At 51.3% G+C, this 18,436-nt stretch overlaps 1 protein-coding gene across 1 annotated transcript in view; it reads right to left on the bottom strand.

Moving 5' to 3' along the window:
* LMNTD2 (lamin tail domain containing 2) overlaps positions 1-18,436 on the bottom strand; it is a 53,073-nt gene that overhangs the window by 22,192 nt on the left and 12,445 nt on the right. The window contains 1 exon segment of the mRNA XM_030562147.1: positions 17,527-17,706. Coding sequence (XP_030418007.1) covers positions 17,527-17,706 — 180 coding nt within the window.

The following is an 18,436-nucleotide window of genomic DNA, read 5'->3' as shown; positions in this document are numbered from 1 at the left end:
TAAGCAGTTAATACAGTATCAGGTAACAGGAGAAGATGGCAATGAGTCGGTGACAATGCTTAAAAGTTTGCAGTCCTGAAAATCCTTGTCTACGGTACAGGAAATATCTCCTGCTGCCAATGGATGTCAGCAATAAGTGCAGTTGTCCCAGTTTAACTGCAAGAGTAGCCAAGCACACACCATGTTCTAGCATCGTTTCAGAAACTGGTTTGTGCTTGGCTATACTTGCAGCTGAGTCATGGCCCACACCCTGTTCAGCTGCACCCATGGGTGCAATTATGATAGTATAAGCAACACCTAAGAGCCACTAGCTCACAGAGGGGGCTTTGCTGTTTTGGTTGTGTTTGTTCTGAATTCCGCTGGGTCTCTACTTCTCTTTCACATTTAACTTATTTTTAAATTCCTGCGTCTCCCATTGCTTAACCCCATTCTCCTGCCTCTCCCTCCAGCCCCCAGCTTGGTTTTCCTCTTGAATCTCAAGGACTAAATTCTAAAGAGTCCAGGCCTGTTTATCCCCTTCTCTTAATGGGCTGAGATGCACTTTGCAGCCCCTCAGAGCTGCTGAAGAGCATACCCCTCACTGGTCCTGCAGGTCATCCTGGGTTGCTTCACTCTTTGCATATTGAGGATCCATCTGCCTTATTCGTGATTGATTATAAGGTTTGAAATATAATCTCCCCCCATTAGTTCAGCTCTGGTTCTGTTTATTTCACTGGGGTGTGTCATGTTTTGACTTCAGATTCCAAAGGATCTCCCACTCCTCTCTTGTGTGTCTGTGTGAAGATGCCCATAATCAGACAGAGCCATCTGCTTTTCCACCACTTTGTTTGTTTTGCCTAAAGTCACAAAGGCTGATTTTAAAAACAGAAGGGAGCTCAGCCATGTGGGGAGAAATAACATGTAAATTCCATATGCAGCAAAGGCTTATTGGATATCTCCCTCTCGTGGCCAAATAGTATAATAAATGTAGGGGTTGATTCTGCTCCCATTGAAATCAATGGCCAAATTCTTACTAACTTCAATTTTGCAGGATTAGCTCCCTCCTTAGCAGTGACGATTATGGACTTGCTTTCAGCCAGTGTGGGATTCTGACACCTCGGCAATGCTGGGTTCATTTTTCAAATTTTATCTTTTTTGGCTTTTCTCACTGGCATTATCTAAATTGCTGAGGTGCCCTAATCTGGCATAGTGTGTTCAGCTCTGACCATCAAGCCTCAAAGGATACCACAAAATTCATTACGGTCAGAGACAGCCGATGAGAAACATGGCAAAACTGCCAAGGAAGCAGAGAGTTTGTTTGCCTTAGAGAGGAGAGGAGTCAAAAGGACCATGAGACACTGTACAAAGTAATGAACGGTACCGAAAAGGCAGATCAGGAAAGTGTTACAAGAAGGGAAAATAAATAGGAGCAAAAGTACAGGCAATGAAATGGAAAGGTGGCAAATCTGAAACTGCTCAGAGGAAATATTTTTTTCCACACACACGCTGCAAGGTTAAGCTGTGGAAGTCACTGTCACAGGATACTGCTGAGGATCCAAAAAAGGGAGATGAGGTCTAGATGGCTAGCAAGTACACCCTGAGTCACAACACAGGATGTTAAACAAACAAGAAATTGGGAGGCTTTCTTGCATCTTCTTCTGAAGCAATGGGTACAGGCCCCAGAAGGGGTATCTGCACTTTTGTCTATTGCACATAGACATGTGTGTATGGTGCTGGCATTAGCGCATTAAAAATCGCTGAATCGATGTTGCAGCAGAGGCTTACGATAGCTACCTGAGCTCGGACCCAGGGTTAGGGTGGGCTTGAGCTCACAGGGCTAGCTCGAGCCTCTGCTGGCACCACGACGTCCACATGCTAGTGTGAGCTCCACTCACCCAAGTCTGTCTGCCTGGGCTGCAAGGCTCCTTGCCAGCTGCAGTGTAGCCATACCCAGAGCCTAGACTAGCCGGATGAGCGCTGGTCCGACTCAGTCTGTTAATTCCTAGGATCCTCTAGTCCTCTTCTGGGGCAAAGAGGGTGGATGGTCCCTAGCAGTCCCCTTTGCAGAGTGGTCCTTAAGCCAAACCCACAGGCTTTCCAGCAACTTTGTGCCACCAGAGCAGACCCCAGCACCTGCCTCTAAGCCTACAGAGAAGTTTTGTTGACTCAGCACATATCTCCTCCTCTCTTGATGGGTTTTAACTCCTCTTTCCACAGCTCTTCTGAGTCCCCTCTGCATAAGCCACACTGCCAGATATGAGGGGAGTCACAGCAAAATGTGCCCAGCTCCCCATGTGCCCTTGCTGCCTGAAGTCATGGGTACTGTCTCCAGCAGCCTGTGGGCCGTATGGCCCAGCTCCGCCTTCTGTTCCTGACCTCTTGTCTCCGTAACTGCTGACAGAGCCACCCTCAGCTGACCTGCCCCATGCAGAAACCTGCCTTAAAGGGGGAACGCCTCAGCTGCTCCTTACAAATCTATTTCCAATTGCAGGGGAGGTATTTTGCCATGATATAAGGGCAGCCCTGGCTGTGACCTGCCCCCACATGCACCCCCACACTATCCTCACCCCTGCTGAATGCCTTCTGCCTGAGCTCTGCTCCGTAACCACATTACATCAAAACTGAGCCATCCAGGGCATGCAGCGCTGTGATTTTCCCTGGCCTGGGGCCATGCCTAGCTTCCATCTGCTTCTGGATTAGAGCGGAACTGCCTACCACATACCATTGCTGTAATGCAATTTGCAGATCCCCCAGCACTGCAGGCTCAAACCTGTTCCAAAGTTCTCGCCCCTTTGCCAAGGTTTCTTTGCCAAATGATCGTTCTAATTCCCAAACAGGAGACACTGTGCTTAGTTAGATTGGCTTTGGAATTTCACACACACATTCCTTATAACAGGGCAGCTGTCCAAGAGTGGGCTAAAGGCTGGATTCTAATACCAATGAAGTCAATGGGAATTTTGCTATTGGCTTCAGTGGGAACCAGTCCAAACTCTAATTTTGCACCTTTCTTATTCCTTTCTGCTCTTGTCTTTTGCTTGTGACGTGCTCTCTCTCTCTCCACGGCTTATGTGCATTTTAGCAGACGGTTATCTGCAGGATCCTTGTCTGTTTGGCCCCTATTCACACTGGTATAGAAACTGATAGCTACAATAGTGCTGGCACAAGGCTATTACTAGCAGGGCTCTAGCACACTTTCCTTGACCAGTGTGTGCAAGTGTTGGTGTTTTTATTTTGTCTGAGGCCATGGCTACACTAGAGAGTTGCAGCGCTGGTGAGGGGGTTACAGCGCTGCAACTTAGGATGTGGCCACACTTGCAAAGCACAGCCAGCACTGCAACTCCCTGGTTGCAGCGCTGGCTGTACACTCGGTCAAGCCTCGGGTGTAGTGATTCCAGCGCTGGTGATCCAGCGCTGGTCAGCAAGTGTGGACCCCACCAGCGCTTTTATTGACCTCTGGGGTATAAGGAGGTATCCCAGAATTCCTGTCCACAACAAACCGGAAGAAAGGGAGAGTTCGGAGTTCAGCCAAACTGCTTATTTAAAAAACAAACACAGCTCTTGTTTGCTGAGTGAGCGGAGGCAGGCAGGGGAATTACTTTGGAATGTTCACAGCTGTTTGCTTGAAGAGAGAAACAGCGCGCTCACAAGGCAAAGGGGGAGGGGGAAGTCCGTGTTGAGCAGATACTTATCTGGTCTGACGGCTATTTAGGAGTACATAATTTGCATTTAGTGAATGAGAGAGGGGGGGGGGAAGGGGGTCAGAACTTCTTCTTCGAGTGATTGCTCATATCCATTCCAGTTAGGTGTACGCGCCGCGCGTGCACATTCGTCGGAAAACTTTTACCCTAGCAACTCAGTGGGCCGGCAGGTCGCCCCCTAGAGTGGCGCCACCATGGCGCTCCATATATACTCCTGCCGGCCCACCCGCTCCTCAGTTCCTTCTTACCGCCCGTGTCGGTCGTTGGAACAGTGGAGCGCGGCTTAGCTGACCTCCACTTCCCTAGCTACTCGTTTTCTCGTATATAATTATGCAGTTATAACACTTTTATATATATATTTGTATGGTTAGTTTAGTTAGCGGGGTTCAGGAAGTAGCCCCTTCCATGAGCCCAGTGCCGGAGCCATGCATGGCTCACCGGGTTTTAAAAAGGGGCCCGGCTTGCCAGAAGCCGCGGCCGAAGAGAGATCTACATGACTCCTGTTGAAGTGCCTCAGGGAATCACACTTGACAGATAAGTGCCCCATTTGCAAGGCTTTTAAGCCGAGAACAAAAAGGTGCGGGACTTTCACTTGCCCCTCCACCTTGGGCGCGGAGCGATGTTCAAGCGGCGGGCAGAAGCGCCTCCTCGGCACCGGACCCCGCCGGTACCACCAAGGCCTTTCGGCACCGACCGTCGCCGGCACCGATGTCGACTCGGCACCGCTCCCTTCTTCCGAGGTCGAGAGAGTCTACGATTCCTGCTGGTGCCTGGCGGCTCCCCGGCACGCGCCGTGGTTGAGCCCCCTGCTCCCGCTACTTCCGTGCCACCGGCATCGCAGCCAGAGAGCTCGCCTCAGTTGCGTTATCCGGCACCGTCACCTGCAGAGGCACCGATGACTTCGGCTCCATCGATTCCAGTCCCCCAGGACCAGGGAATCCGCTGCCTGGCAGCTCCCCGGCTCGCGCCGTGGTAGAGCTTACTGCTCCTGCTGCTTCTGTGCCAGCTGCACCACAGCTAGACAGCTCGTCTAAGATGGCTCGCCCGGCACCGACGACGTCGGCACCGTCGATCCCGGTCCCACGAGGGCCGTAGAATCCGGTGCCTGACGGCTCCCCGGCACGCGCCGTGGTTGAGCGTATTGCTCCTGCTGCTTCCGTGCCAGCGGCACCGCAGCCAGAGAGCTCGTCTACTCGGATCGCCCGGCGCTGACACCTGCTACGACACCGATGACGTCGTCACCGTCGATCCCGGTCCCATAAGGGCCGTAGAATCCGGTGCCTGACGGCTCCCCGGCACGCGCCGTGGTTGAGCGTATTGCTCCTGCTGCTTCCGTGCCAGCGGCACCGCAGCCAGAGGGCTCGTCTACGTCGGATCGCCCGGCACCGACACCTGCTGCGGCACCGATGGCGTCGGCACCGTCGATCCCGGTCCCACACGGGCCGTAGAATCCGGTGCCTGACGGCTCCCCGGCACGCGCCGTGGTTGAGCGTATTGCTCCTGCTGCTTCCGTGCCAGCGGCACCGCAGCCAGAGGGCTCGTCTACGTCGGATCGCCCGGCACCGACACCTGCTGCGGCACCGATGGCGTCGGCACCGTCGATCCCGGTCCCACACGGGCCGTAGAATCCGGTGCCTGAAGGCTCCCCGGCACGCGCCGTGGTTGAGCGTATTGCTCCTGCTGCTTCCGTGCCAACGGCACCGCAGCCAGAGAGCTCGTCTACGTCGGATCGCCCGGCACCGACACCTGCTGCGGCACCGATGACGTCGGCACCGTCGATCCCGGTCCCGCAAGGGCCGTAGTATCCGGTGCCTGACGGCTCCCCGGCACGCACCGTGGTCGAGCTAATGCTCCGGCTGCTTCCGTGCCAACGGCACCGCGGTCAGAGAGCTAGTCTAAGTCGGATCGCCCGGCACCGACACCTGCTGCGGCACCGATGACGTCGGCACCGTCGATCCCGGTCCCGCAAGGGCCGTAGAATCCGGTGCCTGACGGCTCCCAGGCACGCGCCGTGGTTGAGCTCCTGTTCTGGCTGCTTCTATCGGCACCGTCGATTCCAGTCCCACAAGGGCTATCGAATCCGGTGCCCGACGGCTCCCCGGCACGCGCCGTGGTTGAGCGTATTACTCCCGCTGCTTCAGTGCTGACGGCACCGCAGCCAGACAGCTTATCTAACTCGGTTCGCCCGGCACCGGCACCTACCGAAGCTCTGATGACCTCGGTACCGTGGATCCCGGCCCCACGAGGGCCGTCGAATCCGGTGCCTGACAGCTCCCCAGTACGCACTGTGGTTGAGCCTGCTGTTCCCTGCACGCCGGAGATGTTACCAACGGCGAGGGCTCTCAGTGCCATGACAGAGTCAGTGCTGCCTGACCCGGGCACCGCCGGTACGGGTAATACAGTCTCTTCAAGGGACTGTCCCCTGTCAGTACAGCAGAGCGGCACCGTCCATGATCACGGTCCCGCAGACACTCCAAGTCCTGTCGGCACGCTGGACACCACTGGCAGTCCCGGTACTGTTTTCCTCGGTACTGGTCACACTCGCTGCACCGGTCGGTATCCCGTTCGCCGACCCGCTATCGGCACCGTTCCGACATCTGGCACCGGGGCAGGTACCTTGACTCCTGTAGCTCTTCTCCGAGCCTCGAGATCTCGGTCGACCTCCCGACACCGTTCTGGTTGCGGGTCTGGATCTCGTTCCAGGTACCGATACGCCTCCCGATGCCGGTCCCCGGTGCCGAGTTGGGCAAGGTCCGAGTGAGTCAGAGACTCGGCCCGTGCCTTCTTTTAGTACCTCCATGGCCATCCGGACACGCATCCGTGTCATCCCATATGCGCAGATTTTATGCTCAGGACCACGATCCTGATATCATGGCCAGCGGGCGCCAGCCCCGAAGCAGAAAGAGCCTTGGCGAATACAAGGTGTACTCTGCAGGGGCCCTGCGCCTCTGGGTAGCAAAGCAACAAGCCTTGCTTAGCTGCGATAATTATAGCACCTGGGTGGAGGAGTTTCTCCCTCGAACCTCCCACCTAGAGTTCGCTGCCGTCTTGGAGGACGGGGGAAAGAATTTACCCTTTGTTGGTAAAGGCATCTTCGCGGCAGAGACAGCCCCAGACTGCGAAGCCTGCTGGACAATAGGGTCCTAATGCGTCTCAGCGTGTATACGCTTGCGACCAAACGCAGGCCTTTATGGCCCCAGCCGCCATACTCTGTGCCTAGCCAGAGGCAGAACTCTGGAAAACGGCAAGGCCAAGGTGGTCGCAGACAAACGTCAGGCCCCCTAAAAAGCCAGAGTCGAGGTCCCTCGCAATTACCACTGGGACCAAAGACGGACCTTCCAAGGTTCGTCGGAGGGCGGTGTACCAGTCGCAGGACGGGATCCTGATCCCGCTTTCTCCTGGCATGGCCCCAGTTACTTTTAGATCGCTGGGTCCTGCGCACGATGGAGCATAGGTACCACCTTTAAATTGCTCCAGCCCTGTCCCCCTTCAGCGGACGAAAGGGGCTAGGGGTTTTACTCCCGTTATGCCCTAGTTCCCCACTCGAACACAGGTCTCAGACCTCCCTGGTCCTGCATGGACTCAACCGGTTTGGGATAAGGTTGAAGTTCTGCATGGTATCCCTGGGAACCATTATTCCATCCTTGCCTCCTGGGGGCTACTATGCCGCCCTGGATAGGAAGGACGCGTACTTTCGCAATGCCATCTTCCCTCCGCACGGGAGATGCCTCCGCTTTATAGCCAGCGGTGAATACTCCCGGTTTACGGCCATAGTCGCCGCCTACCGTAGCTATGTCGGATATGCGTTTTTCCGTATTGGGACGATTCGCTTATCCGAGGAGACTCTGACACACAACCCACTCAGCCGTGGGCATCGTCACGGTCTTATTCACAGATCAAGGCCTGATGATTACTATAGAGCAATCCACTCTGGTTCCCACGCAGAGGTTGGGCTTCCTAGGGGCTATCTTGGTCTCCTACCTAGCCGGAGCCTGCTTATCGCAACTGCGGTTTTAGGCGATGGCATCAATCATCTGAGGTCTGAAGGCTTTCCCAACGACCTCAGCTCGTTCTTGTCTCAGTCTCCTGGGTCCATGGTTGCCCGCAAGTTTGTATCCAAACACGCCAAGCTCCGCCTCCGTCCTCTCCAAGTCCGGCCCACCTCGGCGTACCGCTTGGACAGGGAGCCAGTGGTCATGGTAGTCACCGTTCCCTCGAACGCCTTAGGCTCCCTAGAGTGGTGGCTAACCCCCTCCTTGGTGTGGACAGGATGCGGTTTCATCCGCCCCAGCCCTCACTGCCCCTGACGGCGGACGCATCATCTCTCTGCTCGAGTGCTCATGGTCACCTCCGAGCTTAAGGCCTTCGGTCTTCTAGGGAGCTGGCATTCCTCATTAATGCCCCAAAAATCAGAGTAGTCCGCCTGGCATGCCAGGGGTTCTAGCGGCAGCTGCGAGGCCGTTGTATCTCGGTGTTTACAGCCAACACAATGCCCAGGTGCTTCATAAGCATTCAGGGGGGACATAGTCCTCCCCCCTTTTTTGTCAGGAGGCCATCCATTTCCGGGTCTTTTGCATGGCCCGCTCGATGGAGCTGGCGACGTCCTTTCTCCCAGGCGTTCGGAACGTCTTATCTCTTTGACTCAGCAGGTCTTTCCTGTCTTACGAGTCATCACTCTGCCCCATGTGAGGCGTCCCGCTTTCCGGAAGTGGAAATGGTTCCTCACACAGACCTGTTCGCTCACCGCGAGTGCAGGAAATGCCAGGTGTTCTGCTCCTTCCAAGGTCTCTCCTCGGAATCGATCTTGGACGCATTCCTGATACCGTGGAACGGCCAACTGCATTATGCCTTCCCGCTGTTCCCACTGGTTCGTTACGTCCTGCTCAAATTCCGCAGGGGCGGAGCGTGCGTCATCATGATCACTCCAGAGTGGTCCAGGCAGCACTGACATACCACGTTGCTCGGCCTGTCAGCCCAGACCTCATCACTCAGGGCAATGACAGGCTTCGTCACTCGGACCTGCAGCCTCTTCGCCTCACGGTGGCTCCTGCGTACCTGAGTTGGGGTGACAGGCAGCCTTCCACCTGGTCAACGTACCGAGCCAGGTGGAAGCGTTTCCTTTACAGCTGCAGTACGCTCGATCTTGCTCCTGCTGAGGTCTCGATCCCCTCTATTTGGCCTGCCTCTGGCCTTCAGCGGCAGGATCTGGCGGTATCATCGCTGAGGATACTCTCAGCAGCCGTCCCTACCTTCCAGCAGGCTAAGATGGACGTTCAGTGTCCCACGCTCTATGGGTTCGAGGTCCCTCAAGGGCTTGGAGCGCTTGCACCCTCGGGTGCGCCGCCCAGCCCCGCCCTGGGGCCTCAACCTAGTCTTGGCCAGACGGGTCTCTGAGATCAGAGCTCTTACGAAGGTTCCACAAAGACAAGGTGCAGTTGTGACCACACCCGGCTTTCCTCCCTAAGGTGTTTTGGCCTTTCATGTTACCCACAGCTCAACGCAATGGGCATAACCGTTGCACTCCTTGGACATCTGTGGAGTGCTCGCATTATGTTGTGCTGACAGAATCATTTCCTAAGGTGCCCCAGCTCTGCCCCGGTAGCGGGCCAAAGGGAGGGCTTGCTTGTTTTCCTCTCAGAGGATCTCATCTTGGGTGATGGCGGACATCCCCACTTGTTCTGATTTGGCTCATATTTCCCCAAGCCACATCACCGTGCATTCTACCAGGGCTCAGGCTTCATCTGCCGCCTTGCTGGCTCGTGTTTCTACCCACGAGACCTGTCGCGAAGCTCCATTGGTCCTCGGTCCTTACCTTTGCTTCGCAGTATGCCCTGGTTCAGCAGTCAAGAGAGGCTGTAGCCTCTGGCTCGGCAGTTTTATTCTGCCACATTTCACTCCGACCCCACCGCCTTTGTAAGGCTTGGGATTCACCTAACTGGAATGGATATGAGCAATCACTCGAAGAAGAAAAGACGGTTACTCACCTTTGTAACTGTTGTTCTTCGAGATGTGTTGCTCATATCCATTCCGCACCCGCCCTCCTTCCCCACTGTCGGAGTAGCCGGCAAGAAGGAACTGAGGAGCGGGTGGGCCGGCAGGAGTATATATGGAGCGCCATGGTGGCGCCACTCTAGGGGGCGACCTGCCGGCCCACTGAGTTGCTAGGGTAAAAGTTTTCCGACGAATGTGCACGCGCGGCGCGTACACCTAACTGGAATGGATATGAGCAACACATCTCGAAGAACAACAGTTACAAAGGTGAGTAACCGTCTTTTTTAAAATGATTGAAGGTAGGCACTGTGTGTCTTCCAGTCCTTAAAACTTGCAAGGCAGGGAGCTGAGAACAGTGTCAACTCCAAAAATCCTTTCTGTCTGTCTCCTCCACGCTCCCTGTCACATTCCACCCCACCCCCCTCTTTTGAAAAGCACGTTGCAGCCACTTGAATGCTGGGATAGCTGCCCACAATGCACCACTCCCAACAGCGCTGCAAATGCTGCAAATGTGGCCACACTGCAGCGCTGGTAGCTGTCAGTGTGGCCACACTGCAGCGCTGGCCCTACACAGCTGTAGGAACACAGCTGTAACTACCAGCGCTGCAGAACTGTAAGTGTAGCCATGGCCTGAGATCTGTGTCGTAAAACCATGCTGTGGATTATATAGGCTGCATAGTTAAGCACCTTCATTTTCAGTTTAAACTGATTTTTACTGAAAAAAATCCCGGGTTCTTCAGTGATGTTTAGTTTTTTTCCAATTTTCACCCTACTTTTGTATCATTCAAATATGTAAAAAAATAACTGTTTTATTAGGAAAATGCAATACGTTGCGTGAGATGTATGCATTATGATAATACATTAGTCTGTGTGTATATGCAAAGCTGCCCGTTGAAGTAAGGCTGTGTATTAGTCTAAAAGAGATGCACAATAAACAAACAGGCACGCACACAAGCTCTGAGGTGCTTGTGCATCTGAATATACTGATGAATCTCACACCCACCACGTACACATTTCAAGCTGTTAGCAGATAACGGTTTAAAAATCTGATCCACTAAAATGAGAGGAAAACGAAAATCTCTGTCAGAATCTGTTTCAGAACACAAGGAAGTATTCAAAAGTGTTCAAAAAACAGGAGAAAAGGATGAAGTTGAGTGTATGTGCTGCAAATAGTGTGGCCCAATTAGTAAATGTAAATATTTATAGGATGCTAGTTCTAAGGCTACAACAGTAAACGATTTATTCAAATGAAAAGTTTTATTTGGGCATTAGAGAGAGATTGTTTTCTTAAACTCACAGGTGGCATTGTGTTTTGAGTTCTGCAGCAAACCACAATGAATTCCATTCATCAAAGCATTAATCTACTGAATACCTTTTTCCCTGTCCACCAAAATAAACCCCAATATTTACCCAGAAAAAAGTTTTTCCACCAATTTTCACCTGTTTTTGTTGCTGTGGTACTAAACACTGATAAACTCCCAGGAAAAATTAAATGAAAATAAAAAAACGAATGGCCCTATGCATAGTTTATGTTTGGCTTGCCTGAGTCTCATTCAACAAAAGGAGATCCTATTAAAACTGGGCCTGGAAACTGAATACTGCGAGCCATAACCTTGTTTAAACGTGACTGGCTTGAGCAGTTATTCTCCCAGTGTGCATATGTGTGAGTGTACATAATACTTCCATTCAGCTTTAAAAGCCCTGTAATGCTGTACACCCTCTGAGAAATTCCATTCTGAATATTCAACAGTCTTGTGTTTCCCATGATTATGTCAGTTAAAATATACACATGAGAAGGTGAGTGTGAGGCAGGGGCAGAGGGAAGAGAGGGAGCAACAGGGAGAGAAGAAGAGAAAATGCAAAGGAAAACAAACTGTTTCCCTATGGAACAGGTATTTATGCACATCCAGTCTTATTTTAAAAACCAAGTATGTTTTGTGGGTATGTGGAGGTGGGGGGATTTAAAAGCAAATCCCCATCAGATACGCTTCAGGCAGTGATTTAAGACATTAAATAATTTAATTTAAAATTAAAAGTGTCACAGTTCACTTGCAAGTTTCAAAATGGAGTTCTGCACTAAAGAGACATTTTTATGCACAGTCGGGACTCCAGGTAATAAGAAATCCCTCCCTCCTCTCTAGTTGCTCCTCTCTAAGATACCTGAGCAGGCATGTGAATTAATTTATCCCACCTCTCCCCTGTGAAGTAGGGAAGTATCATTAGCCCCATTTCACAGATGGGTAAACTGAGGCACCCAGCTTAAGCAACTTGCCCAAGGTCACACAGTATGTCTGAGGCACAGTCCGGAAATCGGCCCTTATCTGATGAGTCCTAGGACTAGTGCTTCCCATGAGCCCATCTAGATATGTGCTAGTTATCCTTAGCAGCAGCCCTACAGCAAGGAGGCCTCTTGATCATTGACTGCTCTTCTGGTCCTCAGTGTCCAGACCTTGCCATGTTAACCATGGCAGCTTAGTGATGCCCTTGGCCAGAAGGTAGTAGACTGGGCACCCTTTCTAGCCATGTACCATTAGGATTATACTGAATATTTCTGTAGCCTGTCCCATCCCCGTGATACCTGACATCCTTTCAGGTCTATACCGGCATCACTGTCGAACCTTACTGAGTTCGGAGTGTCTAGCTGCTCACATTACATGAGGCAATTCAGTCGGAATCCTGTTGTAGGAAGACACTTTCAGCCTGAAGCTTGGAGGTGCTGATCTCCAAGCAGGCAGACTGGCATGCTGCTATTGTTTTTTGTAACTCCACAGCAAGAGGCAAGGATCTGGGTTTGAACTAGAGGTTGAGCTGCAATTGTTCCATGACTATGAACCTATATAGCTGGCAAAGTCAGTTTGAGTCTGTCCAGTGACATCATGGGCTTTGGATCAGGCCTTCAACTAGTGAATAAAAACTATAGAATCATAGAATATCAGGGTTGGAAGGGACCTCAGGAGGTTATCTAGTCCAACCCCCTGCTCAAAGCAGGACCAGTCCCCAACTATATCATCCCAGCCAGGGCCTCGTCAAGCCTGACCTTAAAAACCTCTAAGGCAGGAGATTCCGTCACCTCCCTAGGTAACCCATTTCAGTGCTTCACCGCCTCCTAGTGAAGAAGTTTTTCCTAATATATTACCTAAACCACCCCCACTGCAACTTGAGACCATTACTCCTTGTTCTGTCATCGGGAACCACTGAGAACAGTCTAGATCCATCCTCTTTGGAACCCCCTTTCAGGTAGTTGAAAGCAGCTATCAAATCCCCCCTCATTGGTCTCTTCTGCAGACTAAACAATCTCAGTTCCCTCAGCCTCTCCTTAACACGGCAACCATGCAAAGAACAAATTCTGATCTAATAGCGCCCCTGGCGATGCTGCCAACCTGTGACAAATGAGATTTTAAAAGGATGCTGCTGAGATACAAATCTTGGATTTTTAGTGGTGGAAGAAAGCAAATTTCTTTCCCTGGGTTACTAATGTAGGTTATTAGACTTGGAAAAAAACTAAAAATCAAACTCAGTAACTGACTTCTTACCTGTTACACCATTTCCTTTTCTTTACTCAGACTAGAGAATGAAAATGGACTAGTCAGTTCCCCTTCTTAGTTCTCATTCACCAGCCCAATGCTGTTGTGTTTGGGTTGCAAACAATGCCGGGGAGGTTTAAATGTAAACTCAAATCTTCTAATTAGATTAATGGCATGGAGAAATAAAGCTTGGGAAACCATCACCGTGGAAAAAATGACAGATTGCTTCATACTGGGATCAAGCAGATCTTAGTGTATGGTCACTGTGTTTTTTCTTTTGAACAAAATAAATACAGACAACAATAAGAGGCTCACCAAAAACAAATGGGCCTTTTAAACTTGACAAATATAGAGGGGGAAAGCAGATGAGGAACAGGTCAAATGATTCCTATATGAAGGGATATACTTAGCAGTTGACTATAACTTACGTGCAATTTACAAAAGGAAAATAGCAGAAGAAGGGAACGCTTCCAGAAAGTCTTCTACATGGAAGGCAAAACAACTATTTACATTTGGACACTATGTGCAGCGGTGGGTAACTAGACTTTTATTTGTTTTGTCAATTGTCTAGAAGTCTAAGTGCCTCTTGTGTGGATTTTTGTTAAAGGTTAAATAAGGTGGAATTAGGAGGCGAGAGATACATGGAAATGGTTATGATTAAGATTGATTGTACTGGTGCAGAAGTATGAATGTGTTAGGTAAGGTTAATCAAGATAAACATCTACATAATTTGATATTGTTTTTCAGTATGTTAATGACAAAATGAAAAATGTGTTTTTAAACAAGCTTTTCATTTGAATTGGGGGCAGGGCCATTTCTATGCCTGTTCGATCTCGCAAAACCTCTTTATTATCGTAGTGCATAAAGGCCCCAGCTGAAAGCGGGAGCCCATTGTGCTTGGTGCTGTATGAACACATACTAAGACCCAGCCCCTGAAGTGTGTACACGCTACATTAGACAAGACAGACAAAGGGAGCATTATTATCCCCATTCAACAGATGAGGAACTGAGGCACAGAGAGACAAAGTGATGCAGCCATAGTCGCATAAGATGTTGGTGGCAGGGCCAGAAGTTGAATGCACAGCTCCTGAATCCCAGGCCAGTCAACCCCTGAACCACAAGACCATTCTTCTTCACCAAAAAGACCCAAATTTGTGGGACTAAACTACCAGATTGTAGCTGTAAGACCTGTAAAGAGACACTGACTTCAAAATTCCTTCAGCCGAAGAGTGAGAGATGTTAAAAATTGTTAGCCCAAATGAGCACGTCTCTCTCAAGAGGCCTGATCAAACACCCACTAACGTCCATGAACAGCCTCCCCTTGCCTTCTGTAACCTTTGGATCTCAAGCACTAACAGAGTGAGACTTGGCACATCTCCGGCATTCTTAGAGTTCTTTCTAAGCCACAAGGTGCAACCTAAAGCTATGCACCCACTCCCTCCAGCCGTGTGGCAGACTCTGAATGTATGGCACAGAAACTTCCGTAAGGCCTGTCCACTTGCTCTTTCTTGATAGATCCATTTCTCCTGGAATATTTACACTGGCTCCTAGCCACTTTTCACCCCATTCTAATTGGCCTATAACCAGAGCGGCAAAACTTGACTCTGGGCTCAGATTTTGAAATCTCCAAAATCTGTGGGTGTTTGAATCTGGGCTTCCAGCTCAGGCTCATCTTTTCTGTCTGTCACATGCAAAATGCTTGGGCACTGAATATGGTTGTGTAAAGAAGGTGCAATAGAGGAATATACATGATGATACATATTCCTTCTCCTCTCCCGCTCCGCTCTCCTTGAATTAGCCACTTGGTTGCACTGCTCCTCTGGCTTTATGTACTGATGATAATAAAGTGATTGCTTGTGACAGGCGCTGTTCTTCCCTGATTCAGCCATACACCTTTCCTAACCTTTTCTGCTAAACTCCCAGAGTGCAGCCACACAGGCCTCCCCCTGCGGCTCAAGTGACTGACATCTCACCGCTTCAGCTTAGAGCATTTCTCTTTTCCCAGAGAGGCTTTCACAGCTGATTGCCACTCAGTGTCCCCAGGGAGGCAGGCAGGGACTAGGAGGGTAAATAAAAAGGCCTTCTCAAATCTGCCCCCTACAACAGGCCAGCCATCTTCATTTAGACCTGGCTGGCTCACAGGAGGGGTGGATGGCTCTTCGTTCCCATCTTAATTCTCATTGCTTGTTGGGGCAGGGAATAAAGAGGTTCAGACTCCCTGTAGTGTGCACCACTGCCTGTTACTGGACAAGATCGGTCAGGCCAGCCCCAGAGTGTATCGCTTTGCAAAGGTCTCGCCCTCTGTTGCCTAGGGCCTTGCAATGAGAAGATGTCGTTGCCACTTGAACTCTGAGCAGTAGGCACAGTGCATGCCGTGGATGAATCTGCTGGATCTTTACTGCTTACCTTCCCCCTGCCCAAACTCGGCAACATACTTAAGCACAGGACTACTTTTAAGCACATGGGGGAGAGTCCCACTGAAATCAAAGCTTGAAGTTAGGCCCCTGTTTAAATCTCTTATTGAATCAGGGCCTGAATGAGCTGTGGGGGAAAGGATCTGTTCAGTGCCCAGCCAGTAAAGGGCTCCCTAATCCCTAGCGTCAGGTACAGGAAAAAGAAGCAACATCCAGAAATATCAGGGGATGAGCAGCAGCTTGGAGCCAGAGGTTATGTGGGAACAGGAAGTATCACCAGCTGAGGCTGCTTGCTTTGGGTATGGCTACACTTGGAGCCGTACAGCACTGCCACGGAAGCGCTTTGAAGTGCGAGTGTGGTCGCAGCGCCAGCGCTGGGAGAGAGCTCTCGCAGCATTGCAGGTAGTCCACCTGGTGGGGGGTGTTAAACCCCTGAGCGAGAAAGTTGCAGTTCTGTAAAGCGCCAGTGTAGCCAAGGCCATAGTATCACTTATTTAGTGCTGGCACGTGCAATGCACCCAATAGTTGCGGTCCCTGCCTGCAAGAGCTTGCAATGCAAAGGAAAGCCGTGCAGAGGACAGAAAGCATTGGAAGAACCAGCAATGACTGTCCTTCCGGCATGACTTCAGTTTTAGCCACCTAGGGTGACCAGATGTCCCGATTTTATAGGGACAGTCGTGATTTTTGGAGCTTATTCTTACATAGGCACCTATTCCTCCCCCCCTGGCCTGATTTTTCACACTTGCTATCTGGTCACCCTGTAGTCACCTCTCTCCTCCTTCAGTGTCTTGCAAGCCCCATGTCAGCAGGGAGGGGAGCACCGAGGGTACTGGTATGGCAGACCGCTTGGGCAGGGCAGTGAATCGTATCGGTTCTGGGAATGGCCTAGCTGTTTGTGGGTCAGAAAAGCAGCAGGGCGTTTCTTGTTTTTATGCTACAGAAAGGTGGCCTGGAAGAGAATCTGTGGAGAACAGTTCTCGGGGGGAGGAATCTTCAGGAAAGTGATCAAGCACCAGCTGGAGGACTGGAACACCCAGCCTCTAATGAATTACAGCATGGGAGTGACATGGACTCAGATCTCTGGCTGACCAGTCTGCATGCGAGCCTCCCCCAGCAAGGCCAGAGCGAGTTCAGAGAGCGCCACAGAGGCGAGGCAGCACACAAGGGAACTGCCGCTGAGCCCAGCTCCTTCTGGTGCTGTCTCCTAGAAACGGGGCAGCTCTACAGTGAGGGTGGCTCACACTGACAGCAAGGGGCAGGGTGAGACTCGCATCCCCTCCCCCGGACTGTGCTATTTCTTTGCCTCTACCCCTGCACCACAGGCACCCCTCTTTGTACACCATGGCCCTGACCCTGCCAGGAATGGACGTGGCAGGGGTCAGCATCAGGCTTCTGGGAAGGGACCCTGTGCACTTCCCAGGCCATCCCTCCCTGTCTCTAAGGCTCCACCCAGGAGGAGGGATGAATAGCCCCCATCCCAGCTGGGGGCAATGTGCTCAAGGCCCTGAGGGATGGCAAAGAGTTTGCAGGGAAGCAAGGCTGGAGATCAGGTGGTGATTGACTAGAATCAGGGCCCAGGAGTGTGTGGATGGGGGACAGTGTGGGCGGGAAGAGAGGAGAGCTTGTAGGATAGTGGCCACCCCTTTGCAGAGTGGGTGGGGTTTCTGTCTCTGGGATGATGTGTGTGTTCATTTTAAGAGGATGCTTTGACAGTGCCAGTATCCTTGTCTCCCTGCTGACTGGGCTGGTAAGTCATGGACCGGTGGATTTGTCTGTAGAGCAGGCAATTTAATCTCATTCTAGTCCTGATGCCTGGAGACTGCAGCCTTCATCTCTGACCCCTAGTGCCTTTCACTTCCCACTCCTCCCCTTTCTCCCTCTGTTTCTTTGCACTCAGCTCTCTAAAGCTTTAGTTCCTACCTCGAAACTCTCCATTTCTGGCATATCATCCTGCTTCACACTGGCCTTTGTTCCTTGTGGCTCTTGGAGGCCTTGGGCAGGTCTTCCAGGCTGTGACTTCTTCAGCTTCATGATCTCTTCGTACAGTTGCTGCACCAACAGCTCTGATTTGCAGAGTTTCTCCTTCAAGAGCTGCATCTCCTTTTAAAAAAGGAAAACTGTAAATGCCAAAGCCAACCACTTGGGGCCATATTCCCTGCTGGCAGCACCCCCAGTTCCAGCTCCTATGCGACTCTCATTTTTATCATGGGACACTTCACTCCCGCACCATCAATATCTGTGTCATTTCCCAACTGTTGGAGTGAGCCTGGAAGGTGACAGTCAAATTGGCCTCAGGCCTGTAATGACACCCCGCCCCTGCATTGGGCTGTCAGCAGGGATTGAACCCACTACCTCTAAAGCCCCAGCCACTACCACAAACACACTCTCCTGTAAGCAGCAAGCTACAGCTCACCCAGAAAGAGAAAAGAGATGGATGAGTGGTTTGGCCAATGAAAGGTCAGTCCCAAAAGACATAGTTTGTGTCCCACATGTAGCCTTATGGATGTACTGATTACTGATTAATCTCTTAGACTGCAACAGTGTGCTCCTAGGGTCTCTTAATGCTAATAATATTCCTGATGTTGTAGCCCTCAGGAGACTGAATCTTTAACCAGAGCAGTCTAAGAGGTTAGTCAGTAAGCGGTACACCCATCCATCAGTTCATACTAGCCAGGCTGCAGGTAAGACCCCCCCACAACCCACCTTTTGGGGTCTTTTTGTTATATAGGTTCCTATTACCCTACCTCCACCCCCATCCCGATTTTTCACACTTGCTGTCTGGTCCCCCTACACTCACCTGAGGGTCTTGGACTAGATTGAACATCCAGGG

The sequence above is a fragment of the Gopherus evgoodei genome, chromosome 4 (assembly GCF_007399415.2).
Source record: "Gopherus evgoodei ecotype Sinaloan lineage chromosome 4, rGopEvg1_v1.p, whole genome shotgun sequence".
Classification (NCBI taxonomy): domain Eukaryota; kingdom Metazoa; phylum Chordata; order Testudines; family Testudinidae; genus Gopherus; species Gopherus evgoodei.
This window is presented reverse-complemented; position numbering and strand designations above follow the sequence as displayed.